This window comes from Oncorhynchus tshawytscha, linkage group LG18 (genome assembly GCF_018296145.1).
Source record: "Oncorhynchus tshawytscha isolate Ot180627B linkage group LG18, Otsh_v2.0, whole genome shotgun sequence".
Lineage (NCBI taxonomy): Eukaryota > Metazoa > Chordata > Actinopteri > Salmoniformes > Salmonidae > Oncorhynchus > Oncorhynchus tshawytscha.
In genome coordinates this window covers 16,412,670-16,432,708 of record NC_056446.1, presented here as the reverse complement: position 1 = coordinate 16,432,708, position 20,039 = coordinate 16,412,670, and the positions used below count along the sequence as shown (strand labels likewise).

The 20,039-nt window shown below is 41.8% G+C and overlaps 1 protein-coding gene across 1 annotated transcript in view; it reads left to right on the top strand.

Annotated features, from left to right (window-relative positions):
* slc35f1 (solute carrier family 35 member F1) overlaps positions 1-20,039 on the top strand; it is a 108,518-nt gene that overhangs the window by 34,727 nt on the left and 53,752 nt on the right. The window contains exon 2 of the mRNA XM_024377998.2: positions 12,079-12,254. Coding sequence (XP_024233766.1) covers positions 12,079-12,254 — 176 coding nt within the window. The remainder of the gene's footprint in view (positions 1-12,078; positions 12,255-20,039) is intronic.

The following is a 20,039-nucleotide window of genomic DNA, read 5'->3' as shown; positions in this document are numbered from 1 at the left end:
ACCCCTGCCAACTAATACCAATACTTATATTTAGTTCAGGAAAAAACATGTCTGCCTTCTGTAAGTTTAAGAAACATTGCCTTGTGCCTTGTAATTCCATTACCAAAAACCCACGTCTTTAAGATTTTTTCTAATTTCTCACCCCCCATGAGGAGGGAGGATAATGAATGTTCACAGAAGTAACAAGTAAAGGTAGACCTATTAATTAGTTATAGTGTTTTTACTGATATTAATTATTACATTTTTAAAACCGGTAACCAAATCGGTAACAGAATTTTCCAGAAAATCGGTAATGGAATTTCTGCAAATGATTTGGCTACAATTTAAATCATAGTAGTCACAAACCACAGTTTGGTCACCTGCTACTGTCCTCCCTTCCACTGGCATATTGTTATGTTCAGCTAATTACTGTTTTGGTTCTCTTACTGTCATCTGGTGGTCAAAGTAATAGTGGGAAAAGTCTGGACAACCCCTCCCTCTCTCGCTTCACTCTCCAGTTAATGCCACCTCTCCCAGCTCTTACTGACACCTACCCATGAGCCCCCTCTCTTTCCATTTAGTGTCACCAGCATCCTCACTCACTGAGTACCGACCAACACCGGACAGCCATGGACGTTGAGAAGTATTTGTAATTTGGTCAGTTTGCCCTGGCCTTCACTTCAACGTCCACAGAAGTTGTTTTTTGGTCCTGTTACGTCCACTGTGATTGGTTCAGATTTGGGCCAGTCCGGATCAGGTCCAAATCTGAACCAATCATAGACGTCTATGTTCCACAAGTTTAGACAGCACAGTACAGTAGAGTACATTACAGTAGTGGTCTTCACGGGTCCAACAGACCCAAAATTACAAGATCCGACCTACGAGTCCTGATATAATTACCACGAGTCTCTGGTATGTGCTATTAAAATTCATTTATTGACTGGACCCGATTTGGACCCGTCCTCTAAGACTATGAGAACTGAGCTTGTTATATGTGTCAGCCAATTTGCAATTCAATAAAACGTATAGCTTATGTCCAGCTGAAACTGGTTCCGGCTGCTCACATCACGTGTGCCTGCTGTTGAGGCGAGAAAGAGCGGCGAGTGAAAGGAGCCTCAACCGAACAAGGCTTCTGTTGAGTGCGAGGATGGAGGCCTTTTTCATTGAGGTCAAAGTTAGAGGAGAAAGAGTATAATGAAAAGAAGCCTACAAGGGGAATGTCCTCAGGGACACGTTTTACAGTACAAATATGAGAAGAATGTTGGTGCATATTTATATTTGTATCATATTTATTATAATTTGTTTTATCATTATTATTACTGTATATTGTTATTATTATTGTTATTATTATTATTATTATTGTAGGCCTATTTAAGAATCTAAACCAGTTCTTTATATACAGTGGCAAGAAGAATAATGTGAACCCTTTGGAATTACCTGCATAAATTGGAATTTCTGCATACATTTGTCATGGACAAACACAGTTCTTGTCTATATTGAATACATAATTTATACATTCACAGTGTAGGTTGGAAAAAGTATGTGAACCCCGAGGCTAATGACTTCTCCAAAAGCTCATTGGAGTCAGGAGTCAGCTAACCTGGAGTCCAATCAATGAGACTAGATTGGATATGTTGGTTAGAGATGCCCTTCCTATAAAAAAAAACATTTACAAAATGTGAGTTTGCTATTCACAAGAAGCATTGCCTGATGTGAACCATGCCTCGAACAAAAGAGATCTCAGAAGACCTAAGATTAAGAATTGTTGACTTGCATAAAGCTGGAAACGGTTACAAAAGTATCTCTTAAAGCTTTGATGTTCATCAGTCCACAGTAAGACAAATTGTCTGTAAATGGAGAAAGTTCAGCACTGTTGCTACTGTCCCCTAGGAGCGGCCATCCTGCAAAGATGACTGCAAGAGCACAGCACAGAATGCTCAATGAGGTTAAGAAGAATCCTAGAGTGTCAGCTACAGACTTACAGAAATCTCTGTAACATGCTAACATCTCTGTTGACGAGTCTACGATATGTAAAACACTAAACAAGAATGGTGTTCATGGGAGGACACCATGGAAGAAGCCACTGCTGTCCAAAAAACACATTGCCGCACGTCTGAAGTTCGTAAAAGAGCACCTGGATGTTCCACAGCGCTACTGGCAAAATATTCTGTGGACAGAGGAAAATACAGTTGTGTTGTTTGGAAGGAGCACACAACACTATGTGTGGAGAAAAATGCACAGCACACAAACATCAAAACCTCATTCCAACTGTAAAGTATGGTGGAAGGAGCGTCATGGTTTGGGACTGCTTTACTGCCTCAGGGCCTGGACAGCTTGCTATCATCAACAGAAAAATGAATTCACAAGTTTATCAAGACATTTTGCACGAGAATGTAAGGCTATCTGTCCGCCAATTGAAGCTCAACAGTATTTGGGTGATGCAGCAGGACAATAACTCAAAACACAGAAGCAAATCAACAACAGATTGGCTTCAACAGAAGAAAATACACCTTCTGGAGTTCTGACGTCAACCCGATTGAGATGCTGTGGCATGACCTCAAGAGAGAGGTTCACACCAGACATCCTAAGAATATTGCTGAACTAAAACAGTTTTGTAAAAGACAATGGTCCAAAATTCCTCCTGACCATTGTGCAGGTCTGATCTGCAATTACAGACAACTTTTGGTTGAGGTTATTTCTGCCAATGTAGGGTCAACCAGTTATTAAAACCAAGGGTTCACATACTATTCCCACCCTGCACTGTCAATGTTTACACGGTGTGTTCAATAAAAGTTTAAGCAGACAGTGTTTGTCTATTGTTGTGACTCAGATGAAGATCAGATCAAATGTTATGACCAATTTATGCCAGGTAATTAAGTCCAGCTAATTCCAAAGGTTTCACACACTTTTTCTTGCCATACAAAAAGTGTTTTGTATAATTTTGTTGATACATTTGTTGGCTAAATTAAGTTCAAACTGTCTTTTTATGTTGAGCTGATAGGCCTAGATATAGTTCATTTTATTTATAGGCTATACAATTAAATATAGGCTACATCATAATTCACATTAAGTATGATGACGTTAATAAACAATAATAATAATACATGACAATTATTCATGTTCCACAAAAATACCTAAAGAATGTTTTAATCCATTTCATTTGTATAAATAAAGTTTATCCAACGAATTTTGAAATGACTCATTCTCTCTCATTGTCCTTCTTTACAATAAAGAATTGTGTCCCACTTTGCCAATCAAAGAGTCCCAATTTGCCACTATCGACTGAAAAAATTTGGTCTCAGGACAATTTGTGTTTGAAGAAGAGTCATCCATCCTGTGTTTGTTTTGTTTCTTTTTTCTTAGTAAAGTTCTTAAGCTATTTAGAATGGTATCATGGACGCTGGAGACGACAAGCAGGTACAGGGAGTGAACATTTAATGAAACACAGACATGAAACAGAACAGGAACAGCGTCTGGACAGGCGAAAAATGACGACATCAGTGCTGACACAGGGAACAAATGGAGGAGCAGACAGATATAGAGGGGGTAATCAACAAAGTAATGAGTCCAGGTGAGTCCAATATTGCGCAGTTGCTTGTAATGATGGTGACAGGTGTGCGTAATGAAGGGCACCCTGGCACTCTCGAGTGCCAGAGAGGGAGAGCGGGAGCAGGCATGACAATCATGTTGGGGGTTAAGACAATGAGATGATTGTTGAAGGTGTTCTGGAAAGCATATTTTCAGAAAGTGTCCCACTTTACCAATACTCACCCTTGTTGAAGTTAGGCCTATTTTTAACCTATTGTAAAATAAATAGCATTAGCTTATTGCTGTTATTTGTTGGGTATGCCTACAGTAGGCACTCACTTTTGTTGGTAATTTTAGCAATATTGGCCTAGCCTGTTCAAAACTTTTGAAGGTTTCAACCAGTTCTTTAAATGGCTTATGTGGCGCAGCGGTCTAAGGTACTGTATCACACTGCTGAAGGTGTCACTACAGACCCAGGTTCAATCCTGGGCTGTATCACAACCAGCTGTGATCGGGAGTCCTATAGGGTGGTGCACAATTTGGCCCAGCATCATCTTGGTTTGGCCGGGGTTGGCCGTCATTGTAGGTAAGAATATGTTCTTAACTGACTTGCCTAGTTAAATAAAGGTAAAATAAAAAAATGAAATAGGCTATGCAACAAGTGTTTTGTTTCAGTCTGCTGAGCTATTTCCTTTGGCCAAATTAAGTTCATGTTGTGTTTGCCGCAATATAATAGAATTACCGGTAGGCCTATAGGGCGAGATGTAAAATTGTATTTCATGCCGCAGTATAATAACCTGTGTGTATTTTCCTTATAAACAATGACTTGACTTATACCTACTTTTGGAATTACCCCAATAAATGTATGAAACATTTGTGAAGGTTTGATGTGGTTTTGCTATTAGTAGTCTTAGCTATGCAGGCCTATGAAGACAGTTGAACTTGAGGTGAGGAACAATATTTTAGGCCTACCAGAGTTACTCCTTTAATCTAACAATATAATGCTTATCTTTATAAAAAATATTCTGATAGAAAATGTACCAAAATGCCTTCTTTTGTACACCTACATTTGGAAAGTATTCAGGTCCCCTTCACGTTTTCCACATTTTGTTACTTGTTCTAAAATGGATGCAATTCGTTTCCCCCCCCCCTCATTAATCTACACATAATACCCCGTAATGACAAAGTGAAAACAGGTTTATAGAAATGTTTACATAAGTAAGTATTCAGACCCTATGAGACTCGAAATTTAGCTCAGGTGCATCTTGTTTCCATTGATCATCCTTGAGATGTTTCTACAACTTGATTAGAGTCCATCTATGGTATATTCAATTGATTGGACATGATTTGGAAAGGAACACACCTGTCTATATAAGGTCCCACAGTTGACAGTGCAAATCAAAGCAAAAACAAAGCCAGGAGGTCGAAGGAATTGTCCATAGAGCACTGAGACAGGATTGTGTTGAGGCACAGATCTGGGGAAGAGTACCAAAACATTTCTGCAGCATTGAAGGTACCCAAGAACACAGTGGCCTCCATCATTCTTAAATGGAAGAAGTTTGGAACCACCAAGACTCTTCCTAGAGCTGGCTGCACGGCCAAACTGAGTAATCGGGGGAGAAGGGCCTTGGTCGGGGAGACGACCAAGGGACCCGGTGGTCACTCTGACATAACTCCAGAGTTCCTCTGTGAAGATGGGAGAGCCTTCCAGAAGGACACCCATCTATGCACCACTTCACCAATCAGGCCTTTTATGGTAGAGTGGCCAGACATAAACCACTCATTAAAAGGTACATGACAGCCTACTTGGAGTTTGCCAAAAGGCACCTGAAGGACTCTCAGATCATGAGAAACAATATTCTCAGGTCTGATGAAACTAAGATTGAACTCTTTGATCTGAATGCCAAGCTTCACGTCTGGAGGAAACCAGGCACAGGTCATCACCTGGCCAATACCATCCCTATGGTGAAGCATGGTGGTGGCAGCATCATGCTGTGGGAGTGTTTTTCAGCGGCTATAATCGCTGCCAAAGGTGCTTCAACAAAGTACTGAGTAAAGGGTCTGAATACTTATGTAAATTTGACGTTTCAGTTTTTTAAAAACATTTTAGAATAAGGCTGTAACATAACAAAATGTGGGAAAAGTGAAGAGGTCTGAATACTTTCCGAATGCACTGTATCTCTATAGCAGTAGTAGCCTGACATGTATGAAGAAATGCATGTCGGTGTTGGTAACATGGCGCTGGCATATCTCTATCTTTCTCTTGGTCACTCTGGGGTTGGCATAGGCTTCTCTTCCTTTTATATTTGAAATAGTCAAATCATACAGTGGACACCTTGGCCTTTGGGCTATGAGCTTGCAGTGCCCTGTTGCATTTAGTGCTCGTAATTTGTTATAGGTAGTTTGTAAGGACACGCAACTAGATTGTTTGGCCAATATCGCTTGTTTATTGATGGCACTGGGAGCACCCGGTCTGAAATGTCTTTCTCTCTCTCTTTTTCCACTGCCCTTTTTCGGAATGGGTCATCTGGTCGGGTGGAAAGCCACGGATCCATTTTGGAACAGGTCATCTGGTTGGGTGGGAACCAGGTCATCTGGTCGGGTGGGAAAGCCACGGAATTTCGCCATCTGGTTGGGATCCTTTTCGGAGCGGGTTATCTGGTCATCTGGTCGGGTGGGAAAGCCACGGATCCATTTCGGAACGGGTCATCTGGTCGGGTGGGAAAGCCACGGATCCATTTCGGAACGGGTCATCTGGTCGGGTGGGAAAGCCACGGATCCATTTCGGAACGGGTCATCTGGTCGGGTGGGAAAGCCACGGATCCATTTCGGAACGGGTCATCTGGTCGGGTGGGAAAGCCACGGATCCATTTCGGAACGGGTCATCTGGTCGGGTGGGAAAGCCACGGATCCATTTCGAAACGGGTCATCTGGTCGGGTGGGAAAGCCACGGATCCATTTCGGAACGGTCCGACTTTTTGGACCCGTGAAGACCTCGACAGTAAAGAAAAGTAACAGTCCTGGTCTATACTTAAGCAATAAGGCCCAAGGGGGTGTGGTATATGGCCAATATACCACGGCTAAGGGCTGTTCTTATGCACGATGCAACGCGGATGCATAAGAAGGTGCCTTATTGTTATTACAAACTGGTTACCAATGTAATTAAAGCAGTAAAAAAATACATGTTTTGTCACACTTGTGATATACCACGTCTGTCAGCCAATCAGCATTCAGGGCTCAAACCACCCAGTTTATAATGTAGATTAGAATAGGTACATGTGTGTACCTATTTAGGATACATCACCATGAAGAGAATGACATTGATATCCATAATTATGCATTTCTATGATGAAATTCCATTACCGCAGTTCTGTTAACGGGTGTAAATCCACTTCACTTTCTGTATTTCAATAATCAAATGAGATTTTTGTGTCATACCTGACATCCCATTCTTTCTGCAGACATCTTTGAATCTTAATTCGGAATAGATATTTAAGAGTTTGGGGAAAACGTGGTCACATAATTTTGGGGGATTTCACCAAAATTCTGTTACCAAACTTTGCATCTCCACCGTTCTTCCAATAAATGTGTTTTTGCAAAATGTTCAGTGTAAAGTGTTAAAAGTCATCTTTGTGCGTAGAGTTTAAATCAATGTTTGTTTTGCTGTTCAAGGACTTGCGATGCTCGTGGTTGTTTCTCAAGGATGATTTTGCTTCTGTCGGGAGTAGGGACTATGTTTGTAGAGAGGAATGTAAAGGGGAACATGGGACTCCTGAAGAATATGTTGACAGGGATATGGACTTGGTACATTGGTGCCTCTTTTCTATGAGGGAGAAAACTGAGTGATTTAAACCTAATTCATTTAGGTCTCGACTAAGGTAATACTACTTGGAGCAATAAGTAATTGGACAAAAATAAAAATACATCCATATTCAATCCTGACTCTGATTGCCTTAGAGGAAAGCAAATTGGTTTCCATCTAAATGCAAATGTCTACCTCTGTGTATTTGGCGCTATGAAACCATGCATAAATATGCATGTATGGAATATGCCATTTTCTGGCTATATCATAGCTAAGCGTTAGATATGAATTATGTTTGACTTCTGCCAGTAACTGTGTGTGTACCGTCATACTCTACAGTTTGTACTGCTCTATTTGTTCAGAGTGTAACTCTCAGTCCCGTGTAGGCCTACCTGTGTATTTGCAGATTTAAGCAAATATTAGTTTAATGACTTGAAATCCCCTCATCAGCAGCTGCTAATGGCCTAGCGGTGCAGTATGTTTAACACAGCAGTTTATGTACACATTATGACTCAGCTGAAAAAAATGCAAGCTAACAAACATTACATCACCCTCCCAGATTCATCAATATGTCTGCTCCTCCTAGTAGAATCTAGATCTTGAAGAAGAGTTTGGGGCATCAATGTTTACTTTAGATTGACTGTAACTCTACTCTGTGCACTGTAGTAATTGTGCAGGAGAAGATTAAAATTATAGTGTGTAAGAGAGGGGATTTGTATGCCGGAGGAGGTGATTTGTTTGTTGCAATTTATTGGTGTATAATGTAATATGGGTGGTGTGATTCTACTCATTACTCTGGGCTCCACACAGAGATGCTCACAGTCTACGGCTGTAATTAAACGTGTCTGGGAGAAAATGGGAAAATAAACTCTCTACAATAGGCTAGCTGCAGAGAGGGAGGGGGGGAGAGAGGCTTAGTGCAGTTAGATATCTCTGCTCCATCAGATAATGTTGTTATCGCAGAATTACCCATCAATGCCGCCTTCGTGGAAACCGTGAAGAGTTGAAAAACTAATTAAACATCAATTGATAGTAAACAAGATAAGGGAGTGGTGAGACTGAGTGTTGTGATGCTTTGTATTTCATCACAGAGATATGAGCATGAAGTAATTGATGTTTAGGGTTTTTGGTCAAAATATGCATTATTTCTTAGGGCTATAGAACATATTTAATATACATGTTGTGTCATTAGCAGAGTAGTATAGTCTTTTAAAAAATGTTTTAATTGAAACAATACAATAGGTAGCTGCGATGAGTTGGTTATACATTTGTATTGAGCATACATCTCCATATAGCGTTTCCCAATCTGGCAGATCGACGTTAAATCTGGGTTTGGCCAATGCCAGGAGAATGCTACCTGCCCCAATGCATAGTGCCAACTGTAACATTTGGTGGAGGAGGAATAATGGTCTTGGGCTGTTTTTCATGGTTCGAGCTAGGACCCTTAGTTCCAGTGAAGGGAAATCTTAACGCTACAGCATACAATGACAATCTAGACGATTTTGTGCTTCCAACTTTGTGGCAACAGTTTGGGGAAGGCTCTTTCCTGTTTCAGCATGACAATGTCCAAAGTGAGGTCCTCCATACAGAAGTGGTTTGTTGAGATCGGTGTGGAAGAACTAGCCTGTAAAGAACCCTGACCTCAACCCCATCGAACACCTTTGGGATGAATTGGAACGTAGACTGCGAGCCAGGCTTAATCGCCCAACATCAGTGACCGACCTCACTAATGCTCTTGTGGCTGAATGGAAGCAAGTCCCCGCAGTAATCTTCCAACATCTAGTGGAAAGCCTTCCCAAAAGAATGGAGGCTTTTATAGCAACAAAGGGGGGACCAAATCCAAATTAATGCCCATGATTTTGGAATGAGATGTTCGATGAGCAGGTGTTCACATACTTTTGGTAATGTAGTGTATGTTCTGTCTCTTCTTGAGGATAAAATTGGAATTGTAGCCAACTATGTATAGCTTAATTTAAAAATCAAGATACTTTAAACAGGGTTCCATTGTCAATCCACTGGAAATGGATAGTTTTCACCTGTATGACATCATAGAGCCCCCTTTTAAACATTGGATGTGCCTCTCTTAGTAGCCTACTGGAAAACCAGTTTGGATTTAGATACAGTTTCGGTATAATAAAAGCTTTCAGAGAGAGGTTTAATGCTTTTTTGTGGTCCTGTGTAGCTCAGTTGGTAGAGCGTTGATGTTGCAATGCCAGGGTTGTGGGTTCAATTCCCCAGTGGTGACCAGTATGTGAAAGAAAATATGAAAATGTATGTACTCACTACTGTAAGTTGTTCTGGATAAGAGCAGCTGCTAAAATTCCCCCCAAAATGTTTTTTGCTCACAACTTCTCCTGGAGTCGGTAGAGCCATGAATAGATATGCCAATTGCACACTACCTCAAAACTTGAGACATATGTGGCATTTTGTTGTGTGACAAAGCTGCACATTTTAGAGTGGCCTTTTATTGCCCCCAGCACAAGGTGCACCTGTGTAATGACCACGCTGTTTAATCAGCTTCTTGATATGCCACACCAGGTGGATGGCTTTTCTTGGCAAAGGAGAAATGCTCACTAATAGGGATGTCAACACATTTCTGAGAAACATTTTTAGAGAAATAAGCTTTTTCTGTGTATGGAACATTTCTGGTTTGTATTTTTGTTCAGTACAGTTGGGTTTTAATCCAGATAAACTGGAGAAATTATCCAGGTCTTCAATAAGAGCATTCATGGTTGAAGATTGTGGACTTGAGAACTTCAATCGTTGGTTTACATTGATACCTTTATTTCTAACCCATTAATTTCTAACCCCTTAATTGTATTATTGGATTTGATTTCTGTAGCTAACAATTCAATGGCCATAACAAACACATATGGTGATAGAGGGCAACCTTGTTTTTACATTACTACCTTGTTATACATTACTTTTATCCATCTCATAAAAGATTCTCCAAGGTTGAAATAATCCAGGTACTTATAAATACATTTTAGCCGTACTTTATCTTAGGCTTTCTCAAGATCTCATATAAAGATTATGCCTGCTTTCCCTGCATTCTCATAGTTTTCAATTATTTATAGTAATTGTCTAATGTTATCTTCAATACAACTTCCTTTTAAGAATCCTTTCTGATCGTGATGAATAATATACGGTAAGATCTTTTTAATTATATGAGCAATACATTTTGCAAATATCTTTGGATCGCAAAAGAATTTTCAGTATGAGGGAAATCAGCCCTTCTTTTTGTGTGTCAGACATGTTTGATATATTTATATTGGAATGCCATCAAGGCCAGGGGTTTTCCCTGTCTAAAAGGAGTGAATTACCAACTGTAGTTTGTCCTTTTTTATGCTGCAGATAGTTTAAGCTGATTTTTAAGGAAAATTATATCACAACAAGCAAGTATAGTCTTTCGAATACTGTGTCAACACCACCTGTAGTGTATCTCATAAGCAGTACCTTGGAATATTCCCTAAAAGAAACACTCAGGTCAGGTCACTGTTGTGGCTATTTATCCTTTATACTGTTTCGTCTCAGTTTGTTAATAACTTGTCTGTGCCACTGAAAGCTTTGCATACTAATTCCCTCCAGCTGAAAGATCAGTCCAGGCTCCAGGGCTAATATTGGATCTAATTGGTTTCCCCGAGCTCGCCATGCATCTGTCTGGTTTACCTCTTCATGTCTGTGCTTGTGTCATATTATTGTGTACCTTGTTTCAAACACTGGCCTTTGACCTTTTCCTCTATAAGGACACACACACACACTTGCTATTATTTCCCAGGCATTACTAATTCGATTTTTGATGAACTGAGCGTAAATGGAAGAAATAATAATCTCTTGACTTGCTCGAGTGTGTGCCTGTTTGTTGGTCCTTTACTACAGCTCTGTACTGAATATTCAGATATTTAAAGATATTGCGCTGGAGTCGCTCTGCATTTGGCACTTCCAGTGTATGTGTGCCAATGCGTGTTCTCCCCTGTCACGGTGCCAGTGTGTAGGTGTAGAGGGAGCAGCGAATGGGGCTGATTTGGTATGTACTCTCTCTGGGGGGGGGGGGTTTAGACTTGATTGACAGCTCTTTCTTCCAGCTGAGGCAGAACTGACAGCTCCCACGATTGTATTTTACTACAAATACTATCAAATAGAAAGATTCCACAAGTGGCCTGAGAGGTTGGGTGTGATCAGGTCTGGGCCCAGAAAAAGTGCTCCATAGGGAATAGGGCATTTATAGAGCAGCATATAGGAATAAAGGAGGATGTCATTGGCCAGAAGAGGTGCACGTTATGGAGAATGTGGTGTCGTTTGAGACACATCCTCTGTACAACACCGTACAGTAAACTCAGTGAGGAAGCTTAGTGTCCATAACCAGCTGATGATGAATGAGAGGATCCAAGGCCATGTGTCACAATGGCTGATGGAGGGTGTTTGTAAATCCTGTCCTAATATAAATCAGACTGGAAGCCCTTGATGTGCCTCACACTGCTAGAGAGACTTGAGTATAATGAGTTTAGAAGGTGACAACTCTGGTCGAGTCAGTGGGATGCAGAGATGGGTCTGTGGGTGATGGGGACACCTGTTGATCTGCTGTTGTGGCTAGGGACAGGAGTTTTACATGACCATGTGAGCTTATGTTCTCTGGCCATGCAGTGCTGTGAATGTACTGTACTGTAGTACACTAGTTGTATTCCAATGCCCTTTCCGGCCAATGGTTTAGTATCTGTGCTGTAATACCAATGTGTCGTATCAATGTCTTCTTTGTCTCTCTTCTCCAGGGAACTTCTAGTAACACTGGCTCTGGGCCAGGTCCTGTCTCTGCTCATCTGTGGCATCGGGCTGACCAGCAAGTACCTGGCTGATGATTACCACGCCAACACGCCCGTGTTCCAGAGCTTTCTCAACTACATCCTGCTGTTCCTGGTCTACACCACCACGCTCGCCGTCAGGCAAGGTATGACAATGGACACACATGCACTCACGCACACACTCACACACACATGCAACTGGACACAACAGGCATCAGTTGGTTGCTCAGGTCACACCTGAGTGCAAATAGAGCCTATAACAGGATTAGTTTGAATCCTACTAGATGAATATTATATTGTGTACTCATCACTTTCTCAACAATAAGGGAAAGGTAAAAGCTCCTGTCCTCAATAGCTACTGCATAATGTCATACATTTGCTATGCTTTATGGCATTGGAGCTGGAGATGAATGGATCAGGACAGGACCTGTATAAACTAAAGACAGTTTACAGCTCGGATTGTGTACAAACATCTTTGTTCCTAATGATATGTTTGAAGAGAGGAGCTCTTGTTCTGTACTGACCTTCTAGGTGACCTCTTGGAGTGCTCACAGGGAACATTTCAAAACAAGCAGCAGGTTTCTTTGTGAAAAACTATCACTGTGTGTGTTGTGTAAGAGTGTATGGTGTGTAAGAGTGTATGGTGTGTGTGTGTGTGTGTGTGTGTGTGTGTGTGTGTGTGTGTGGAGCACACTGAAAGGCCGTCTGAGTGGAACATCTGCAGGGGTTGTCAGTGCTAACTTACTCTCAGCATCGCATGTTGTGCCTGAGTGGCCATTGTCACAATACTTATCCTAACAACTGTAGATTGTAGATTCCAGGTGAAGAACAGTGAGCTGATTTGGTTTTAGACAACAGATGGCACAGAGGAAGAGGCTTCCTATGGAGAAGTTAAACATACTCGAGTTGAATTAACTATTGTAGCACTGAAGTAAAGGTCTGCACGGGACTGATTTATTCATCCCTCTCCCACAGCTTTTCATACCGCACCCTCCCACACCTGCTAGCTATCTGTCTGACTCCCACTAGCTACCGCAAGAACTGGACCCAAACCCAACCCCCAAATGCTATTTTAGGCATATGTGACGCAGCTCACTTTTTTCTAAATTTGTATACATTTTTATTTATTAAAATCAAACCTTTATTTAACTAGGCAAGTCAGTTAAGAACAAATTTGTATTTACAATGATGGCCTACTCTGGCCAAACCCAGATGACGCTGGACCAATTGTGCACCGCCCTATGTGACTCCCAGTCATGGCCTGTAGTGACACCTTTTGCACTGAGAGGCAGTGCCTTAGACCGCTGCGCCACTCGGGAGTACTCAAATTAAGTACCTTACTTTGAATGTTTTCGATTTAAATTGCCAAAAACAAACAAAAATAACTTCTTACTCATTTCTCAAGCAATACTTTTGCTAGGAATGTCTAGGAGTGGTCTGAGTGGGTAGGGGGAATTTACAATGACGGCCTACTTGTAAAGCGGCGTCCCCTAACTCGGACGACGCTGTGCCAATTGTGCCTTGACAGCTTTGCACACTGTTGGCATTCTCTCAACCAGCTGTATGACGAAGTCACCTGGAATGCATTTCAAATAACAGGTATGCCTTGTTAAACAATAATTTGTGGAATTTCTTTGCTACTTAATATGTTTGAACCAAACAGTTGTGTTATAACAAGGTAGGGGTGGTATACATAAGATAGCCCTATTTGGTAAAAGACCAAGTCCATATTATTGCAAGAACAGCTCAAATAAGCAAAGAGAAACGAAACTCCATCATTACTTTAAGACATGAAGGTCAGTCAATCCGGAAAAGTTCAACAACTTTCAAAGTTTCTTCAAGTGCAGTCGCAAAAACCATCAAGCTCTATGACTAAACTGGCTCTCATGAGGACCACCACAGGAAAGGAAGACCCAGAGTTACCTCTTGCTGCAGAGGATAAGTTCATTAGAGTTAACTACACCTCAGATAGCAGCCCAAATAAATGTTTCACTGAGTTTAAGTAACAGACACATCTCAACATCAACTGTTCAGGGGAGACGGTGTAAATCAGGCCTTCATGGTCAAAATCATGCAAAGTACCCACTACTAAAGGACACCAATAAGAAGAAGACTTGCTTGGGCCAAGAAACACGAGCAACGGACATTAGACTGGTGGATATCTGTCCATTGGTCTGATGGAAATTTCCATCAGGTGAACGGATTATCTCCACATGTGTGGTTCCCACCGTGAAGCATAGAGAAGGAGGTGTGATGGTGTGGGGGTGCTTTTCTGGTGATCAGTGATTTATTTAGAATTCAAGGCACACTTAACCAGCATGGCAACCACAGCCTTCTGCAGCGATACGTCATCCAAACAGGTTTGAGCTTAGTGGGACTATCATTTGTTTTTCAACAGGACAATGACCCAACAAACCTCCAGGCTATGTAAGGGCTATTTGACCAAGAAGGAGAGTTATGGAGTGCTACATGAGATGACCTGGCCTCCACAATCACCCGACCTCAACCAATTGAGATGGTTTGGGATGAGTTGGACCGCAGAGTTAAGCAAAAGTAGTTAACAAGTACTCAGCATATGTGGGAACTCCTTTAAGACTGTTTTAAATCTGGTTGAAGCTGGTTGAGAGAATGCAAAGAGTGTGCAAAGCTGTCATCAAGGCAAAGGGAGCTATTTTGAAGAATATAAAATATATTATTTAACACTTTTTTGGTTACCACATGACTACATATGTGTAATTTCATAGTTTTGATGCCGTCATTATTATTCTAGTAAAAAATAAAGAAAATAGTAAAAAATTAAGAAAAACCCTTGAATGAGTAGGTGTGTCCAATTTTTTACTGGTACTGCATATACAGCTGAAGTCGGAAGTTTACATACACTTAGGTTGGAGTCATTAAAACTAGTTTTTCAACCACTCCACAAATTTCTTGTCAACAAACTATAGTTTTGGCAAGTCGGTTAGGACATCTACTTTGTGCATGACACAAGTAATTTTTCCAACAATTGTTTACAGACATTATTTCACTTATAACTCACTGCATCACAATTCCAGTGGGTCAGAAGTTTACATACACTAAGTTGACTGTGCCTTTAAACAGCTTGGAAAATTTCAGAAGATGATGTCATGGCTTTAGAAGCTTCTGATAGGGTAATTTACATAATTTGAGTCAATTGGCAGTGTACCTGTGGATGTATTTCAAGGCCTACCTTCAAACTCAGTGCCTTTTTGCTTGACATCATGGGAAAATCAAAAGAATTGTAGATCTCCACAAGTCTGGTTCATCCTTGGGAGTAATTTCCAAGCTCCTGAAGATACAACGTTCATCTGTACAAGCAATAGTACGCAAGTATAAACACCATGGGACCACGGAGCCGTCATACCGCTCAGGAAGGAGACGTGTTCTGTCTCATAAACTTGAGTGTACTTTGGTGCGAAAAGTGCAAATCAAACCCAGAACAACAGCAAAGGACCTTTTGAAGATGCTGGAGGAAACGGGTACAAAAGTATCTATATCCACAGTAAAACGAGTCCTATATCGACATAACCTGAAAGGCCGCTCAGCAAGGAAGAGGCCACTGCTCCAAAACCGGCATAAAAAAAGCCAGACTACGGTTTGCAACTGCACATGGGGACAAAGATTGTACTTTTTGGAGAAATGTCCTCTGGTCTGATGAAACAAAAATAAAACTGTTTGGCCATAATGACCATTGTTATGTTTGGAGGAAAAAGGGGGACGCTTGCAAGCCGAAGAAAACCATCCCAACCGTAAAGCACGGGGTGGCAGCATCATGTTGTGGGGGCGCATTTCTGCAGGAGGGACTGGTGCACTTCACAAAATAGATGGCATCATGAGGTAGGAAAATTATGTAGATATATTGAAGCAACATCTCAAGACATCAGTCAGGAAGTTAAAGCTTGGTCGCAAATGGGTCTTCCAAGTGGACAATGACCCCAAGCATACTTCCAAAGATGTGGCAAAATGGCTTAAGGACAACAAAGTCAAGGTATTGGAGTGGCCATCACAAAGCCCTGACATCAATTATGTAGAACATTTATGGGCAGAACTGAAAAAGCGTGTACGAGCAAGGAGGCCTAGAAACCTGGCTCAGTTACACCAGCTCTGTCAGGAGGAATGGGCCAAAATTCACCCAACTTATTGTGGGAAGCTTGTGTAAGGCTACCCGAAACGTTTGACCCAAGTTAAACAATTTAAAGGCAATGCTACCATATACTAATTGAGTGTATGTAAACTTCTGACCCACTGGGAATGTGATGAAAGAAATAAAAGCTGAAATAAATCATTCTCTCTATTATTATTCTGACAATTCACATTCTTAAAATAAAGTGGTGATCCTAACTGGTGGTGATCCTAACTGGTGATGATCTTAACTTTTTTACTAGGATTAATTGTCAGGAAACTGAATTTAAAACTGAGGAAACTGAATTTAAATGTATTTGGCTAAGGTGTATGTAGTCGTCCGACTTCAACTGTACCTTGGGCAGCAGCTTCTAAGGTGCAGGGATGAGTAACCGGGTGGTAGCCGGCTGGTGACAGTGTAGTTGAAAATCCAAACATAATTGAGTTTGAGACGTGTGCGGCCACGCAGTCATGGGTGAACAGGAAGTACAGGAGGGGGATGAGTACGCACCCTTGTGGGGCCCTTGTGTTAAGGATCAGCGTAGTGGAGGTGTTGTTGCCTACCTTCACCAGCTGGGGGCGGCCCGTCAGGAAGTTCAGGACCCAGTTGCACAGGGCGGGGTTTAGACCCAGGGCCTCGAGTTTAATGACGAGCTTGGAGGGTACTATGATGTTGAAGGCTGAGTTGTAGTCAATAAACATAATTCTTACATAGGTATTCCTCTTACACAGATGGGATAGGGCAGTGTGATTGCAAATGCGTCATGTGTGGATTAATTGGGGCGGTAAGCAAATTGCAGTGTGTCGGCGTGTTGGATAAGGTGGAGCTGGTATTATCCTAAACTAGCCTCTCAAAACACTTCATGATGAAAGAAGTGAATGCTATGGGGCAATAGTCATTTAGTTCAGTTACCTTTGCTTTCTTGTGAACAGGAAAAATGGTGGACATCTTGAAGCAACTGGGGACAACAGACTATGGGATATGGAGAAATTGAAGCTGTTTTGCAGATGCTGTGAGGACGCAGCCAGGGATGCCGTCTGGTTAACATATATCATTTCTTACTCACGTCAGCCACGGAGAACGAACAGTCCATGGGAACGGTGGTAGCCCGGCATCAGCGGCACTGTTTCCCTTGCAGTGGGTGAAGAAGGTGTTTAGCTTGTCCGGGGAAAGATGTCCGTGTCCGTGGCTGGTTTTACATGTATAATCTGTGATTGTCTGGAGTCCCTGCCACATATGTCTTGTGTCTGAGCCGTTGAATTGCTACTACACTTTGTCTCTGTTCTGATGTTTTGCCTGTTTGATTGATTGCCTGACGGAGGGTATAACTGGACAGGTTGTACTCAACCATATTCCCAGTCACCTTGTCATGGTTAAGTGAGGTGGTTCAGTTCTGCACGAATGCTGACATCTATTCACGGTTTTCGGTTTGGATAGGTTTTAATGGTCATAGTGGGAACAACATCCCCTATACACTTGAACTCAGTCACCGTGTCAGTGTATACACTTCCTGATGAATTCAGTCACCATATTAGTGTATACGTCAATGTTATTCTCAGTGGCAACCTGGAACATATCTCAGTCCGGGTGATCAAAACAATCTTGATTCATGGATTCCGATTGGACAGACCAGCATTGAACAGCCCTTACAACGGTACTTCCTGTTTGACTTTCTGTCTATTGGAAGGGAGGAGCAGGATGGAGGTGTGATCTGATTTGCAGAAGGGAGGGTGGAAGGGACAGTAGCAGTGGTCGAGAGTGTTGATTGAGAGTGCAACGTGTTGCTAAAACTTTGGTAGTGTTTTCCTCAGATTTGCTTTATTAAAGTCCCCAGCCACACTAAATGCGGCCTCAGGATATGTGGTTTCAAGTTTGCACAAAGTCCAATGTAGTTCTTTGAGAGAGGTTTGTGGTATCGACTTGAGGGGGAATATACACGGCTGTGACGATGCCCGAAGAGAGTTCTCTCGGGAGGAAATGCAGTCTGCATTTGATTGTGAGGTATTCTAGGTCGGGTGAACAAAAGGACACGAGTTCCTGTACATTACCACAATCACATCATGAGTAGTTAATCATAAAACATGTACCTTTATTTTTCCCAGAGAGATCTCTATTCCTGTCTGCGGGATGTACTGAGAAGCCAGCTAGCTGTATGGACTGGGACAGTATATCCTGAGAGAGCCATAATTCTGTGAAACAGAGTATGTTAGGTCCTCACCCTGAGCTTGTCTATTTTATTGTCCAGGGATTAAACATTAGCGAGTAATTTACTCGGAAATGGTGGGTGGTATGCACGCCTCCTGATTTGGACTAAAAGTCCACTCTCAATACCTCTTCTCCGCTGGCGGTGTCTTGGGGCAGTCTCTGGGATAAATGTAAATGCCTTGGGGTGTACAAACAAAGGATCCAGTTAAGGAAAGTTGTTTTTCTCGTCGAAATGCTGGTGAATTACCACCGCTCTAATATCTAAAAGTAGTAATGCAAAGGACAAAGGATGCAAAGGACTTTCTGACCTATGAGAAATAGCACCAAAAAAAAGAAATACTGCAAAGTTGCTTAGGAGCCATGAACAGGGCGACCATGTCTGTTGGCTCTATCTTGCCATGATATTGCATGCCCAACTAGGAGAGGAGAGGTAGGCTACTTACCTTGAAACAGCAAATTCTGAGAGAGTGTGAATAATGTGACAAAGACCTGCTTTTAATACAATAGGTAGGCTCACGCATACAAAGCATAGAGACGACCGTTTCCAAATAATTTGCGGGAGAACCAAAATATTATAATCCCAAAGTTCAGCTCCGAACCGCAGCATGAAAAATTCAGGACGCGCCACAATGATCTCTGTCGGGATCCGCTGCCCTTTTTGTCCTCGTTGCAGTTTCATGCTGTGTAGGAAGTTTTCTTCTTATCCCATGAACATTACTTTGATGTATCCTCAGAATGGTAAAAGGCATCAGCTTTAGTGCTAAAGTTGTCATCATTAGCCTCGGTTTTCTGTTGACGTTTTTGATTCAGAGTGACATGGATGTTGAGGTAGAGGTGCATGGAGGGTGAGATGTAAGTATCGATGCTGCACGGGAAAACCTGCCACAAGCAGGTAGTGAAACCTTTGCCAGGTCTCACCTCAGCTCACTCACACACTATCTTTCTATACACCTTCTCTCCTAGGCTTCCTTGTTTGGATTTTCAACTCACACGTCCTAGAATAGAGCAAACATGTAAGCGTCTCAGAGAGAGACAAATTTAGCTATGCTATCTAATAGTAGAGCTGAATTAGCAGTAGCATCACATAAACTCATAAGCAAAAAAACAAAAACATCCTCTCACTGTCAACTGCGTTTATTTTCAGCAAACTTAACATGTGTGAATATTTATATGAACATAACAAGATTCAACAACTGAGACATAAACGGAACAAGTTCCACAGACATGTGACTAACAGAAATGGAATAATGTGTCCCTGAACAAAGGGGGGGTAAAAATCAAAAGTAACCGTCAGTATCTGGTGTGGCCACCAGCTGCATTAAGTACTGCATAGCATCTCCTCCTCATGGACTGCACCAGATTTGCCAGTTCTTGCTGTGGGATGTTACCCCACTCTTCCACCAAGGCATCTGCAAGTTCCCAGACATTTCTGGGGGGAATGGCCCTAGCCCTCACCCTCCGATCCAACAGGTCCCAGACGTGCTCAATGGGATTGAGATATCAGCTCTTCGCTGGCCATGGAAGAACACTGACATTCCTGTCTTGCAGGAAATCACGCACAGAACGAGCAGTATGGCTGGTGGCA